At 34.1% G+C, this 12,595-nt stretch overlaps 1 protein-coding gene across 1 annotated transcript; it reads right to left on the bottom strand.

The window, feature by feature from the left end:
- Positions 1–2,411: 2,411 nt before the first annotated feature.
- LOC114264251 (uncharacterized) lies at positions 2,412–10,522 on the bottom strand. Its single transcript, XM_028204844.2, has 5 exons — positions 9,267–10,522; positions 9,064–9,125; positions 6,596–6,832; positions 6,419–6,484; positions 2,412–3,057 (listed from the first exon to the last, which is right to left on the bottom strand). The coding sequence occupies exons 1-3, from the start codon at positions 10,096–10,098 to the stop codon at positions 6,827–6,829; spliced, it is 900 nt and encodes a 299-aa protein (XP_028060645.2). The 5' UTR covers positions 10,099–10,522; the 3' UTR covers positions 2,412–3,057; positions 6,419–6,484; positions 6,596–6,826.
- Between the last annotated feature and the right edge of the window lie 2,073 nt (positions 10,523–12,595).

The raw sequence follows: 12,595 nt of genomic DNA, 5'->3' as shown, positions 1-12,595 counted from the left end.
AATCAATGAATTCCCCATTTCCATGAATTAAATATACAAATTAATTTATTAATTCAACTAGGGTTTTTCCCAAAATTATCAAAGTAATCCCAACATATCAATATACCAAAACTTAGAACAAAACCTATAAAATGGAGTAGGAAATCCCTACCTCGAAGAAAAACAACCCAAATGGAGAAGACAGAGATGAATACCCAAATACCAAAGTGCTCCAAATTGCCAAATGTTCAGATTAAATGGAAGCCCTCGACTCACTCTACCTTTTTAATGAAGGATCTAGGGTAGAAACACACCCTAAGTGGATCAAATCTAAGAGAGAAGGTGAGTAGGGAGAGAGAGAAGTCGGACCTAGGGTTTGGAATAAAAAAGAAGATTAAAAAGACTGATCAAAACCCGCTGCTGCGTATATAAACTGGACAGGCTCGCTCGAGCGAAGACATGGTCGCTCGAGCGACCAGACACAAGAAAACCTCGCTCGAGCAAAGAAAATCTCGCTCGAGGCAAGAATGCAATGCTACAGGTCCATACTGGACGCAACCTCTCGCTCGAGCGACCAAACCCTAGCTCGAGCGAAGAACCAAAAACAACATCTCGCTCGAGCGACCAACCACTCACTCGAGCGAAGAACCAAAATACTGGACAGTAACACTAGGTTTCTAAACCCAACCAACCTGAAACAAACCTGCCCAACACATCCTATAACTCCAAATAAGAAAATAAGGGACAACAACAACAATTATACAATAACAGAATCTACGGAACCTAAGTCCGGATACAATAATCAAATGGGAAAAGACCGGGGTCGCTATATTTGTATTATTATATCCTTGGTAACAATTTGAGAAATATATATATTAAAAAAAATTAATAAATATGAATAATATCTTACTATATAAAACAGTGAAAAAATAGCTAATATATAGCCATTCCCTTTTTTTTTAACTTTTTAATTTTCAAAACACTTTTAAGATTAGTACAGACAATAGTTTAATGTTTTTCTATTGATAGATGGAATGAGAATTTGACAAACATAGCAAAATCAATTACAAACAAAAGTAACCAAAGATAAGTTTTCAGATTTCAAGATGAACTGGACCTCAAAAAGTGGATAACAAATAGAACTGAACAAATTCGGGTGTATGGATTGAAACCGAAGTTCTACACAAATGCATTTACAAAACCAAAAATAATAATAAATAGCAAAAAATGTACAGATGTTAGAACTTAGAACACACGAGCGCATCCAAAAGAGTAGAATCAGTAAACATCGACCATAGATCAACTTCCTTTTTCATTTGAGAGTATTGAATACATCCATAATTCTAAGTTTCATGTTACTATTCTCAAGAGACGATCACATAGCTACATCCAAACTCTAGGACAATTCCTACTTGAATTTGGACTCTAATTCACAAAGAATCTCCAATTAAAATTCACCAAGGTATCCATTTACATAACCCAATATAGAATCATCGACAATTCGAAACCTTTTCTCTTCCCAACCATTTAAGGTTAAGAATATGTGAAGGCACGTTTATCTCTATAAAATGGTGCGGATGCATATATATATATAGTATACCAGCCGATGACCCTACAAACGCTTTACACTCAATCATTCCCATTTCGGGTTAAGAAGATGTAAAAGTGTGTTTATCACTAATTTGGGTCTGGGTTGAATCATTTATTTAATCTGTTCTTTCAATGCGAAGGGGAGGGGAAAAAAAAGGAAATATGCTATTTGAATTAAAAGAAAACTAATGTGAGGTAATATTAAAAAGTAATATATAAAACCATCCTAGAGTTTACAACAACTATCAATATTAAAAAGTAATATATAAAATGTTTTTCTATGTGTGAACATATTTATATTGTTACAAAATAAATAGAAAAAAAGAAAGGATTTTACAGTCTTTTTGGATGGAGTGATTTGATGAGAAATGAATTTCTCTTAGCTACTAAAGAGAAGAGAAATGAGAAGAAATAAAGACATTTTTTTTTTTGAAAAAACCCATTTTTTGAATCTCTCCGAAAGTGGAAGGATTGAAAGAGAAAAGAAATCAACTCATTTAAAATATTTGATAATACCAATTGCCCATCTAAATATGGAAGAAATAAAAAAGAATGACACCCATGTTAAAAACGACATAATAAACAAATCATCAATTAAAGCAACCTGAAGGCCATGTCGAAAACAACCTCCTACAGAAAACTGACAATCCCAAGTAAAAAAAACTCAAAACAGTTTTCAAGAATTCTAAAAATGTAAATAAAAAATTATAAAAATAAATATTACCAAATAAACAGTTAACATTTGATTATATCCACGATCTTACATAAATAAATAAAGACAGTATAAGACATATATAGGGTAGATATTGTCACAACAAGACAGGCTCATGGTTTGTTCCAAATATATTTTGATAATTCAAATCATTTATATAAAATCATGTGATCTTATTATAAGTTACTACTCGACAAATTTTATAATATGAACTACTTGAATCATCAAAATAGATTGAAGTCACACCTCGAACTTCATAGCACCAACACCCCACTTCGGTTAGACAAAATAAACAGGGGAGGGGGAAGCTTCTAGAAATTTCCTCATCTCTTTTGTTGATTTCAGTGAAGGCTAGTAACGGAATTCCAATTTATTGTGGCACAAATGTAAAAACCCACATAACTGGACGGCCTAGATCTTTTTGTGGCAATACCACACATGGCCTGGACTAGGGTAAAATTGAATGGATGAGGAGGCTCTATTTTTTATTCTTTTTGAGTAATAGCACTGCTGCAACACAAGAAAACATCCTTTTTACTGCAATATAAAAGCTAATTTTCGAATTGGCTATTGGAATTCATTCTAAAAGGAAAAAAAAAGGGAATGATGTTGAGAGGGAAGAACAAAAGAACATAAATAAGTCAGAAATTTCCACATCTAGGGTAGAGCACTGGAGATGCTTTCAATTCCCCGAAGAAGCTCCAATGGCAACAGCTTCAACTTCTGCTGATCAGAAGGCTAGCTTACACGCTCTTCCTCGCTGAATCAAATCGCACCTGGTAGAAGCAAAATATATCAGAGCCCCACAGGTAAGGCGATATAGCTGAGGGAAAATTACTCACAAAAGACTACAAAAGCATCTTGAAAGCCAAAGGACCTCAAACTTGAAAGCGTCTTTTGTTAAGATCCCCACTAACTATAAACTTCTCCCAGAGGACTAATTATTAATTTTCCCATTTATTAATTAATGCCATTGTACATAATAAATATATATAATAACAAAAAAAGAGGTAAAAATAACAAGTACATGAATCTTCAAGTCATCTATAACATATATGAATTTAAATAATGATACTAATAATAATAATAAATTCTAAAATGAACATAAATCAAGCTAAAGCTCATGTTCTCAAACTCGTAATTGTGGCCTTATACGACTTGTCGAGAAGATCATTTCATACCAAAAAACAAAACATATTGATCAAGTATCAATAGCCACGATCAAATCATATTTGTCACTAAAAAATAAGCAATTGATTCTCAAAATTAAATCTGCTGTTCATTTTTTTTATGACAAATGCGAACCGATCATGTTATTTCCAATGTCCTGACATTTACATGGATGATTTACCAGTCAAGCCCTGCAATGTGAACTGTTTGGATATACCCAAAATAAATGTTTCTATTGCAACTGTTCAGTTTAGTACCATAAACCAAGTATCTAGCACAAGATTGCCTCTAAAGTGTGATGGTAAAGGAAAGGCATTTACCTTGCCTTGACAAAATATGTCAGCAATGAATGTCTTCATTCTGGGAAATTAACTCACTCCATAAACAACCTCATCCACAAAAATTGCAAAATAACAATCAGACATTCAAAGTTTTCACCATCACAACCCCTCTTCTTTTTGCAAAGAATTAAATAGAAACTTTGGCAAGTCCATGTCGTTTCCATGTCGGAGGACACTCCATGGACAATTCCCAACAAGTGTCCAACACTCATCAAAATGTGCCCTACTTTTTTTTTAAAAAAATAAAAAAATAAAAATAAAAATTAAACCCGAACGCTCTTCGGCAACTTGGAGGACACATGTGTGCATCACTTAAACGTACATGTCAATCAATTAGACACACGTAAAACTAATTATAAGTTTGAATTAATTAACTTAGGATACATACAATAACAAAAGAAAATTAATATACATTTACAGCAATTAGTATTATATTGTATCTTTTTATTATCTTTCAATGGTGTATTTATGTATGAGATATAATAAATATATAATACATTTGTACAGCTTTCCTACATGTTGTGTGCTACATGTTTTGAAAATTGACATGTCGTATACATGTCGTGTCAAGTCACGTGTCCGTATCCGTGCTTCTTAGGTCTTTTGCATGTAGATGTGTGTTGATCAAGCATGTCCTCTCAGCCATTCCTAAGTATCTGTTGTCAGCTTTCACGGCTCCTAAATATTTCATTTCACGAGGAAAGAGTGTAATAACTATGTCCTTGTGGGATATTAAAGAGGGTAGAGGGTTGTATAATACAAATTGTATTTGGTGTTCAGGATAATGGGTTCTTCAATGTGTTGCAAATTATTTCATATCCAACTTTGTTCATCTTTGGTAAAGTGTTTTCTACTAAGTATTGTGTAATAAAAACTTTCTAGAGCTTAAACCGAAATCAGGTTATACTTTAGGCTAGCATAGCATTCTGTGGGGAAAGGAACTGCCAAAAGGGATCGAAGATGGGTTGTGGGAATAGGGCAGAACAGGAACAATGGATCCCAATCTTGAGGCATATGTATTGCAGAATGGGCAAAGGGAAAATTAATTCAATCTTCCCTGTCTCACACCTCATGGATTGCGAGTCCAGGACTTGGAGGAACACTTGGTTCATACTCCATTCCAAATCAAAGTGACATCTAGAAAAATTTGTGGGGGTTCCAAAATGGGCCCTCTTTCTCTGGAAAATACTTCACCACACTATACCTGTTAAATCTATTCTTAGTAATAGAGGCTTGGAAAAGAATGAGAATTGTCCTAGATGTGGAAGGAGCGGGGAAACAATGGATTGTTTTGAATGCACCCATTTCAAGTGGGTATGGAAGGGATTAGTGTTGGGCTTAGACTTTGAGCAAGGTCAGGCTGTAAACTTTTGAGGAATGGTTTAGAAGTTGGCTATGGCTGGCACCTGATAGTGATGCAATTATTATTGTTATTATTTAACTCAATATCTGGCCCAATGGACCGACTAATCTAGAGGATCAATCCCACCGTCCACTAGCAAGGAGCCCAGTTAAAGCCTTATCTTATGGCAATTACATCAGAAATGGGTTTGTTTTGATAATAACTTGGTCCTCGTAAGAATTACAATAGAGTTAGTAAAGCAATTATGGGCATCCTGATCCGAGGCCAAGGATTCAAACTTTTGAGTGTAGACGAATACAGTATTTTATCTATGGACTGTGGAAGGATGATTACACTGACTTTCATTTACATTCTCATCATCTTCTTTATAATGCAGATGAAAATAGAAAGCTTGTTGCAGTGGATGCAGCTTGGGTGTGAGACTCATGTGCAACAGGGATGGCTTGGGTAAGCTTAAACTATTAGGGCAGAGAGGAGGATCAACAATGTAGGCCTCTGTTCACATCCTCTCTGCTAGTAGCAGAAGCCAGAGCTTGCTTAGTAGCTGTACAGTGGTGCATGCAGGAAGGTTTCAGGGCAGTTGAAATTTGGACTGAGTACAAGGTGTTAGTCCAGGAGTTAATCAAAAGAAGATCAACAAACAGAGAAGTTGATTCCATAATCCATGATATTTTATGGTTATGTACTGTTTTTGGCTATATTGAGATTAGGAAAGTAGATAGGATCAGGACCGTGTTTTGGCCAAAGCAGCCCGAGGCTCAAGAAGCTAATTATAATTGATGTACAGATGTCCATTATACATCTGTATTTTAATCCGCAAAGGGAAGAAAAACTAGAATACTAATTGGGGATATTTCGGAAACTAAGCAATAGAATGGGAGTTATTTGCATAATCAGAAATTTAGAATCAGGTAAAGGTTACCCTCTCCCATCCCCATCCCCATCCCCATCCCCATCCCCGGAACAGATTCACCCTTGCTCACCCCAAACCTGACTTTTCCTATTAATGGCCCCACACAAGTCACATTAGGGTCAGGTGGGTCGCAGTTTTTGCCATCCTAGGAAAGACAATTCTTTTTTCTTCTTTAAGTGGGCATTTTCAAGTGCCTTTAAAAATAAAACTATAAACAATTTTAATTCCATAAATCTATTTATTATTAATTTCTAATGCTAACAACAACACGACTTTGATAAATGCGACAAGAAAAAAAATAAAATGTATCACTAAGATAAAGAAAATGCAAACTTTAGAAGAGTCCTCACGTTTAGTGGTGAATCCATATAGACATCCTTCAACCCGAATGAAGTCATTGTACTTGACCACTGTATCTGACGAGCAAAAAAAAAAAAAAAACTTCTTTCATCAAAAAGTTAAAGAAGCCAACAATCCAAAAGTCAAGTGCAAATTTAAATAAAATCAAATCAAGAAAATGTGTTTACCACGAAGACCGATGAATGTTAAAGGGGGATGCAAGTTGTAGAAGGACCATACAGGAATTCCAGTTGGATCGAACTCGACATGCTGGAGATGAGGAAAACATTTCGCAGCCACTTGACAAATCCCGAGCTGACTATAGAGATGAATAAGGCCATCGTTGTTCAGACGACGAACGATTGATTTCGCTCAATCTAAGAACATGTTTGCTTTCGGGTGATCAAACGTGTCTTCAGTTATAGCTAAAACAACAAAGTTTAAAAAATAAATAAAACAAAATAAAATTTGTCAGATGTGGAAAGTCTTTAGGGCAATTTGATTCACAATACTCTCATGCACAATACGTCTTAACGTGGCATTTCTATAAATAACATTTATCCAAATTGTTGTAACAAACAATATATCTACAAGTATTTATTTAAAATAATTTCAATTATAAAAAAATTATAACTTCTTTAGGGAAATTTGATTCACAATACTCCCATGCACAAAATGTCTTATCGTGGCATTTCTATAAATAACATTTATCCAAATTGTTGTAACAAACAATATATCTACTAGTGAATAAAATTGAACTTAAAAAATAAAATGATATTCTTATACAAACTATATTCTTATAAAATTTTTATCAAAATAATATGGTGGTGGGATTTCGATAATTAAATATTAATTTTATAGATGTTTTATTTTAAATTAATAAATGTTAATGTAGTCGCTTATTTTGTATACAAATTATATATATTCGTATTCTTGATGTTTGTATTATTATTATTATTACTCTATCCTTGGTAACAATTTGAGGAATATATATATACATTAAAAAAATAATAAATATGAATAATATCTTACCATATAAAATTGTGAAAAAAAAGCTAACATATAGCCATCCCTTTTTTAAACCTATTTTCAAAACACTTTTAAGGCTGGTACAGACAATAATTTAATGTTCTTCCATTGAAAGATGGATTGAGAATTTAAAACTTGGGAACGAAAAGAAAGCATCTAGAATCAAACAAACATTGCAAAATCAATTACAAACAAAAGTAACCAAAGATAAGTTTTCAGATTTCAAGATGAACTGGACCCCCAAAAGTGGATAACAAATAGAGCTTAACAAAATCGGGCGTATGGATTGAAACCGAAGTTTTACACAAATGTGTTTACAAAAACCAAAAATAATAATAAATAGCAAAAAATGTACAGATGTTAGAACTTAGAACACATAAGCACATCTAGAAGAATAGAATCAGTAAACGTCGACCATAGATCAATTCCCTTTTTTATTTGGGAGTATTGACTACACCCATAATTCTGAGTTTCATGTTACTCCTCCCAAGAGACGATTACATAGCTACATCTAAACTCTAGGTCAATTCCTACTTGGATTTGGACTCTAATTCACAAAGAATCCCCAATTAAAATTCACCAAGGGTATCCATTTACATGACCCAATATAAAATCATTGGCAATCCAGAACCTTTCCTCTTCCCAACCATTTCAGGTTAAGAAGATGTGAAAGCATGTTTTATCTCTAGTTTATCTCTATAAGGAATTGTGCAGATGCATATACATATAGTATACCAACGGGTGGCCCTACAAACGCTTTACAGACAATCATTCCCATTTCGGGTTAAGAAGATGTGAAAGTGTGTTTATCTCTAGTTTGGGTCTGGGGTTGAATCATTTTTTTTAATATGTTCTTTCAATGCAAAGGGAGAAGAGAAAAAAAAGAAATATGCGATTTGAATAAAAAAGACTGATGTAATGAAACATTAAAAAGTAATATATAAAACCATCCTAGAGTCTATGGTGGCTATCAATATTAAAAAGTAACATATAAAAGGTTTTTCTATGTGTGAACATATTTATGTCGTTAAAAAATTCACAAGACAAATGGATTTTACAGTCCTTTTGGATGGGGTGATTTGACGAGAAATGAATTTCTCTTGGCTACTTAAGAGGAGAGAAATGGGAAGAAATGAAGAGAAAAAGATTTCTCTGAAAACCCATTTTTTGAATCTCTCCAAAAGGGGAATGATTGGGAGAGAAAAGAAATTAGCTCATTACTAATATTTGATAATACCAATTGCCCATCTAAATATGGAAGAAATAAAAAAGAATGACAACCATGTTGAAAACGACATAATAAACAAATCATCCGTTGAAGCAACCTGAAGGCCATGCCGAAAACAACCTTCTACAAAAAACTGACAATCCCAAGTAGAAAAAACTCAAAAGAAAAGATACCTAACTTTATGTCAATTCAAACACTAGAGACGCCATTGCACAAGGTATCAAATTATATAAGTACACTGGTTGAATTATTATCGAGTAAGAAAATTTCTTTTTGAATGATACTCATTGAAATTCTGTTTTCAATATTATTTTATCCACTTAAATAATTACAATTAAATTATCAAATAATTATAATTTATAAGAACCATAATCCTGTGCATGTGCAGCCTTGTTTTACCTCTTGCAACTGCTTCACAGCATTGAACAGGAAAGCAAAACTTGGGTCATTCGAGGGTAAATCTGTCAGAAAGAACAATATATTCATCTTAGATACACCACTAGAACAATTTGAGTTACCTAAAAACTATCTCAAGGAAACAGGGTCATATTATATGGGGAGAACATATACATACACGCACAAACTGCAGAGTTTGAGGTTACCTTGGGGAGTAATACTGGGAATGGACAAGGAAATTCTCGGCAGTTGATAGGGAATGATAAAGCCAAGGCAATTCTCTCCTCCTCCATATTCTTTAGTGATTCTAAAAAGCTCCTGAAGCACACCATCAATGAGGCAATATGAAAAAATCCTCCTTTTCACCCTCAGGTATAGGAGAGGGGTCTCCATTTTGTGGAACTCTAAAACGCAACCCAAGAAGAGAGATTCGGGTAAGTTCCCAACATAAATGACACTGGTATGAGACCATGTACCGCGGTTGAGAGCCCAGAGGGACAACTGAGAATGACCCGTAACTCGAATGTATATTAGGTCGTCTCCGGATACCCCCAAATAACGGCAACTACAATAACCGTTGGAATATAACCCAGCATCCCTCATCATCTTAACCCATATGCACAACCCATCATCATCTAAGTATTTCTCATCGCCCGGTATGTCAATCAAGAAGAATGAAATGGTTTTGGCGCGAACATCAAAGGAGACGACACCCGAAGGTTCCAACAACCAATGCAAAGCCCCTCTACAGAAGGTGGACCGACCAGATAGTGCATAGTCGTCCCTGACATAGGAGGGGACCCTGTGATAGGTTGTCCTCCAATATGAGCGAAGTGAATAATAAGAAAAAACCCGAAACTTACGAGCTCCAGTATCTGCAATGTCGACGATTGTGAAACAGGGATTGGTAGAATAAGGATCAAAAGCAAATCCAAATAACATATACCGTGTGGCAAAGGTTTCGTAATTGTAAGAGAATCGGACAGAGACTTTATCACCGGTAGTAGGATTATAAACCTCATAGTATGGAACAGGCATTGAAGAGTAGAGGAGGAGTAGGCCATTGGAAGAGTTAATGACTAGCAGGGTGTTATCTGATACTCCGATATGGCTCTCAAAACTGGTTCATAGGCGATTGCCTGTGGAAATCGAAATCGAACACTTATCATTGGGATTGGATGGGATTGCTCTGAAAACGAACTTGTTGTAGTTTGTCTGGTAGAAAAACCCTAAAATCGAGAGATTTCTAGCCTCATATCTATCCACAAACGGTGTTTCGGACAGATATTGTCACCACCACTTGGAAATGGATTTGAATCGAGCCACCGACGGCGGTGGAAGCCTCAAAAATACCTCCTCGATCAACAACTTCTTGCGTTCCTCCTCGATCAACACATCGCGTTTCATGCGTTCTTCCTCCTCCTCCATCATCATCGCCACCATCAACCTTGTCGGGAGCAACAGCCTTCTGCATTCCCCCCCCCCAACCTACTGAAGGCGTTCCACCCCAACCTTCTGTAGGAGTTCCATCTCAACCTTTCGTAGGCGTTGCCCCAAAATTTTGCTCTTATTCTGTTTAGTTTCCGTTTTCTGTATTTAATTTTCTAAAAATTAAATATATATATATATATATATTTTTGGTGAATAATTTTTAAATTTTAAATAATTTTTTTTTTATTTTTTGAGATGCATATTACTTAGATATATTTAAATAGTAAAATATTTATAAAAAAATATATTAAAAAATTAATAAATATATAAAAATATAAAAAATATACTAATTTTTTATATTTTTTTTGTATTTAGAGTATTTTTTTTAAAAAAAAATCACAAATATTATATTTTTTAAGTGTATTTATGTTAGGCGTGTCTAAAAATTAAAAAAGAAATTAAAATATTAAAAAAATCATTGAAAATATTAAAATACGAAAAATAAAAAAAAAGAATTTTTTGAAAACTATTTTCTAAAAATCAGAACCAAACAAGTCGTAACACTTGCCTAATTTATGTGAACCTCCTAATTCTTATCTTTTTGGGCAAATTACACTAACAACCCCTATAGTTTGGGGTTCGTGTCACTTTAGTCCCTGACTTTTCATTTGTGACGCATTTGATCCTGAATTTTGAATCTTGTTCCAAATAAGGACAATTAAAGATACCATTGCTCAATTTTAAGGGCAAAGTCGTCAATTTGATAAAATATAAACTAATTTGACAAAAATAAATGTTAAAAAAATATTTTTTAATTTTTAAAAATAATTTCTACCCACCAAAGATAAAATTTTGTAAAATTAATAAATCCTTTAGACATTTATTTATTTATTTATTTTACCAAATTAATATTTATTATGTGTTCAGATAATGATCATGTAATTTATTTATTTTACCAAATTAATATTTATTATGTGTTCAGATGATGATCATGTAATGAGTGGTTATTAGACTTTTAATGTGTAATTGATATATTTAATATATAAAATGTTCTTAGTTTTGGATTTTTTGATTTAATGGAATGGCTTAATAATGATACCAAAGTTGTTGTCATATTTGACTTTTGAAAAAATAGAAACTAATTTAATGAAAATAAAAACAGCCGCCCATTGCATGATCATCATCCAAACACATAATAAAAATTAATTTAGTAAAACAAACAAATAAATAAATAAATAAATAAATGTCTAAAAAATTTATCAATTTTACATAATTTTATCTTTAGTGGGTAGAAATAATTTTAAAAAATTCAAAAATATGTTTTTGACATTTATTTTTGTCAAATTAGTTTATATTTTATTAAATTGACAATTTTGCCCCTTTGAAATTGAGCAATAGCATATTCAATTGTCCTTATTTGGAACAAGATTTTAAATTTAGGGTCAAATGTCTCACAATTGAAAAGTTATGAACCAAAGTAACACAAGACCCAAACTATAGACATCGTTAGTGTCTTTTTTTATTACAATTATACCTCAAGTAAGATTACATTAAAATATTACTTTTAATAGAATACCCACCATGTAGACACCCCATTTTTGACCGTCCTCAAGACTTGGACGTCACCGTTTGAACACTCGGTGATCATCCATGATTGTGTTCATTTGGAGTTCCCGGAGGTCTCGGCTCGCGCGCCCTACCTCAGGATCTCCGAACTTGACCGTGTAGTGTCCGGTTTTGCACCAAACACTTTTGTTTTGCCTTAGAAGGGCAGGGAATGCCTTGTGAGACACCCCCATACACCACCGGCAGTGGCTGGAGGCCACCGGCTGGTCTTTTTCTTCCATCGGCAATTTTGTTTGCCGGTCGGCATACTTTATTGCCGGTCGGCATAATATGTTGCCGGTCGGCACATTTTTTTTGCCAAAATAGCTTTTTGGGCAGCCGACCACTGTTCCTCCACTTTATGGAGATATTTTGTGCCAGCTGTGATAGCTGGCACCAACTCCTTTCCCCTCCATACACGTGTATGGAGGGATTTCCCTCTAGCCAAGCTTGTTGAATAAGCTTTGCAAGAGGGATCCTTATAAGAGGGAGGCTTTGC

The sequence above is a fragment of the Camellia sinensis genome, chromosome 13, assembly GCF_055761805.1.
Source record: "Camellia sinensis isolate YWXY chromosome 13, ASM5576180v1, whole genome shotgun sequence".
In the NCBI taxonomy this organism is placed as follows: Eukaryota; Viridiplantae; Streptophyta; class Magnoliopsida; order Ericales; family Theaceae; genus Camellia; species Camellia sinensis.
The sequence above is the reverse complement of the archived record's forward strand: the minus strand, read 5'-3'. Positions and strand labels throughout refer to the sequence as shown.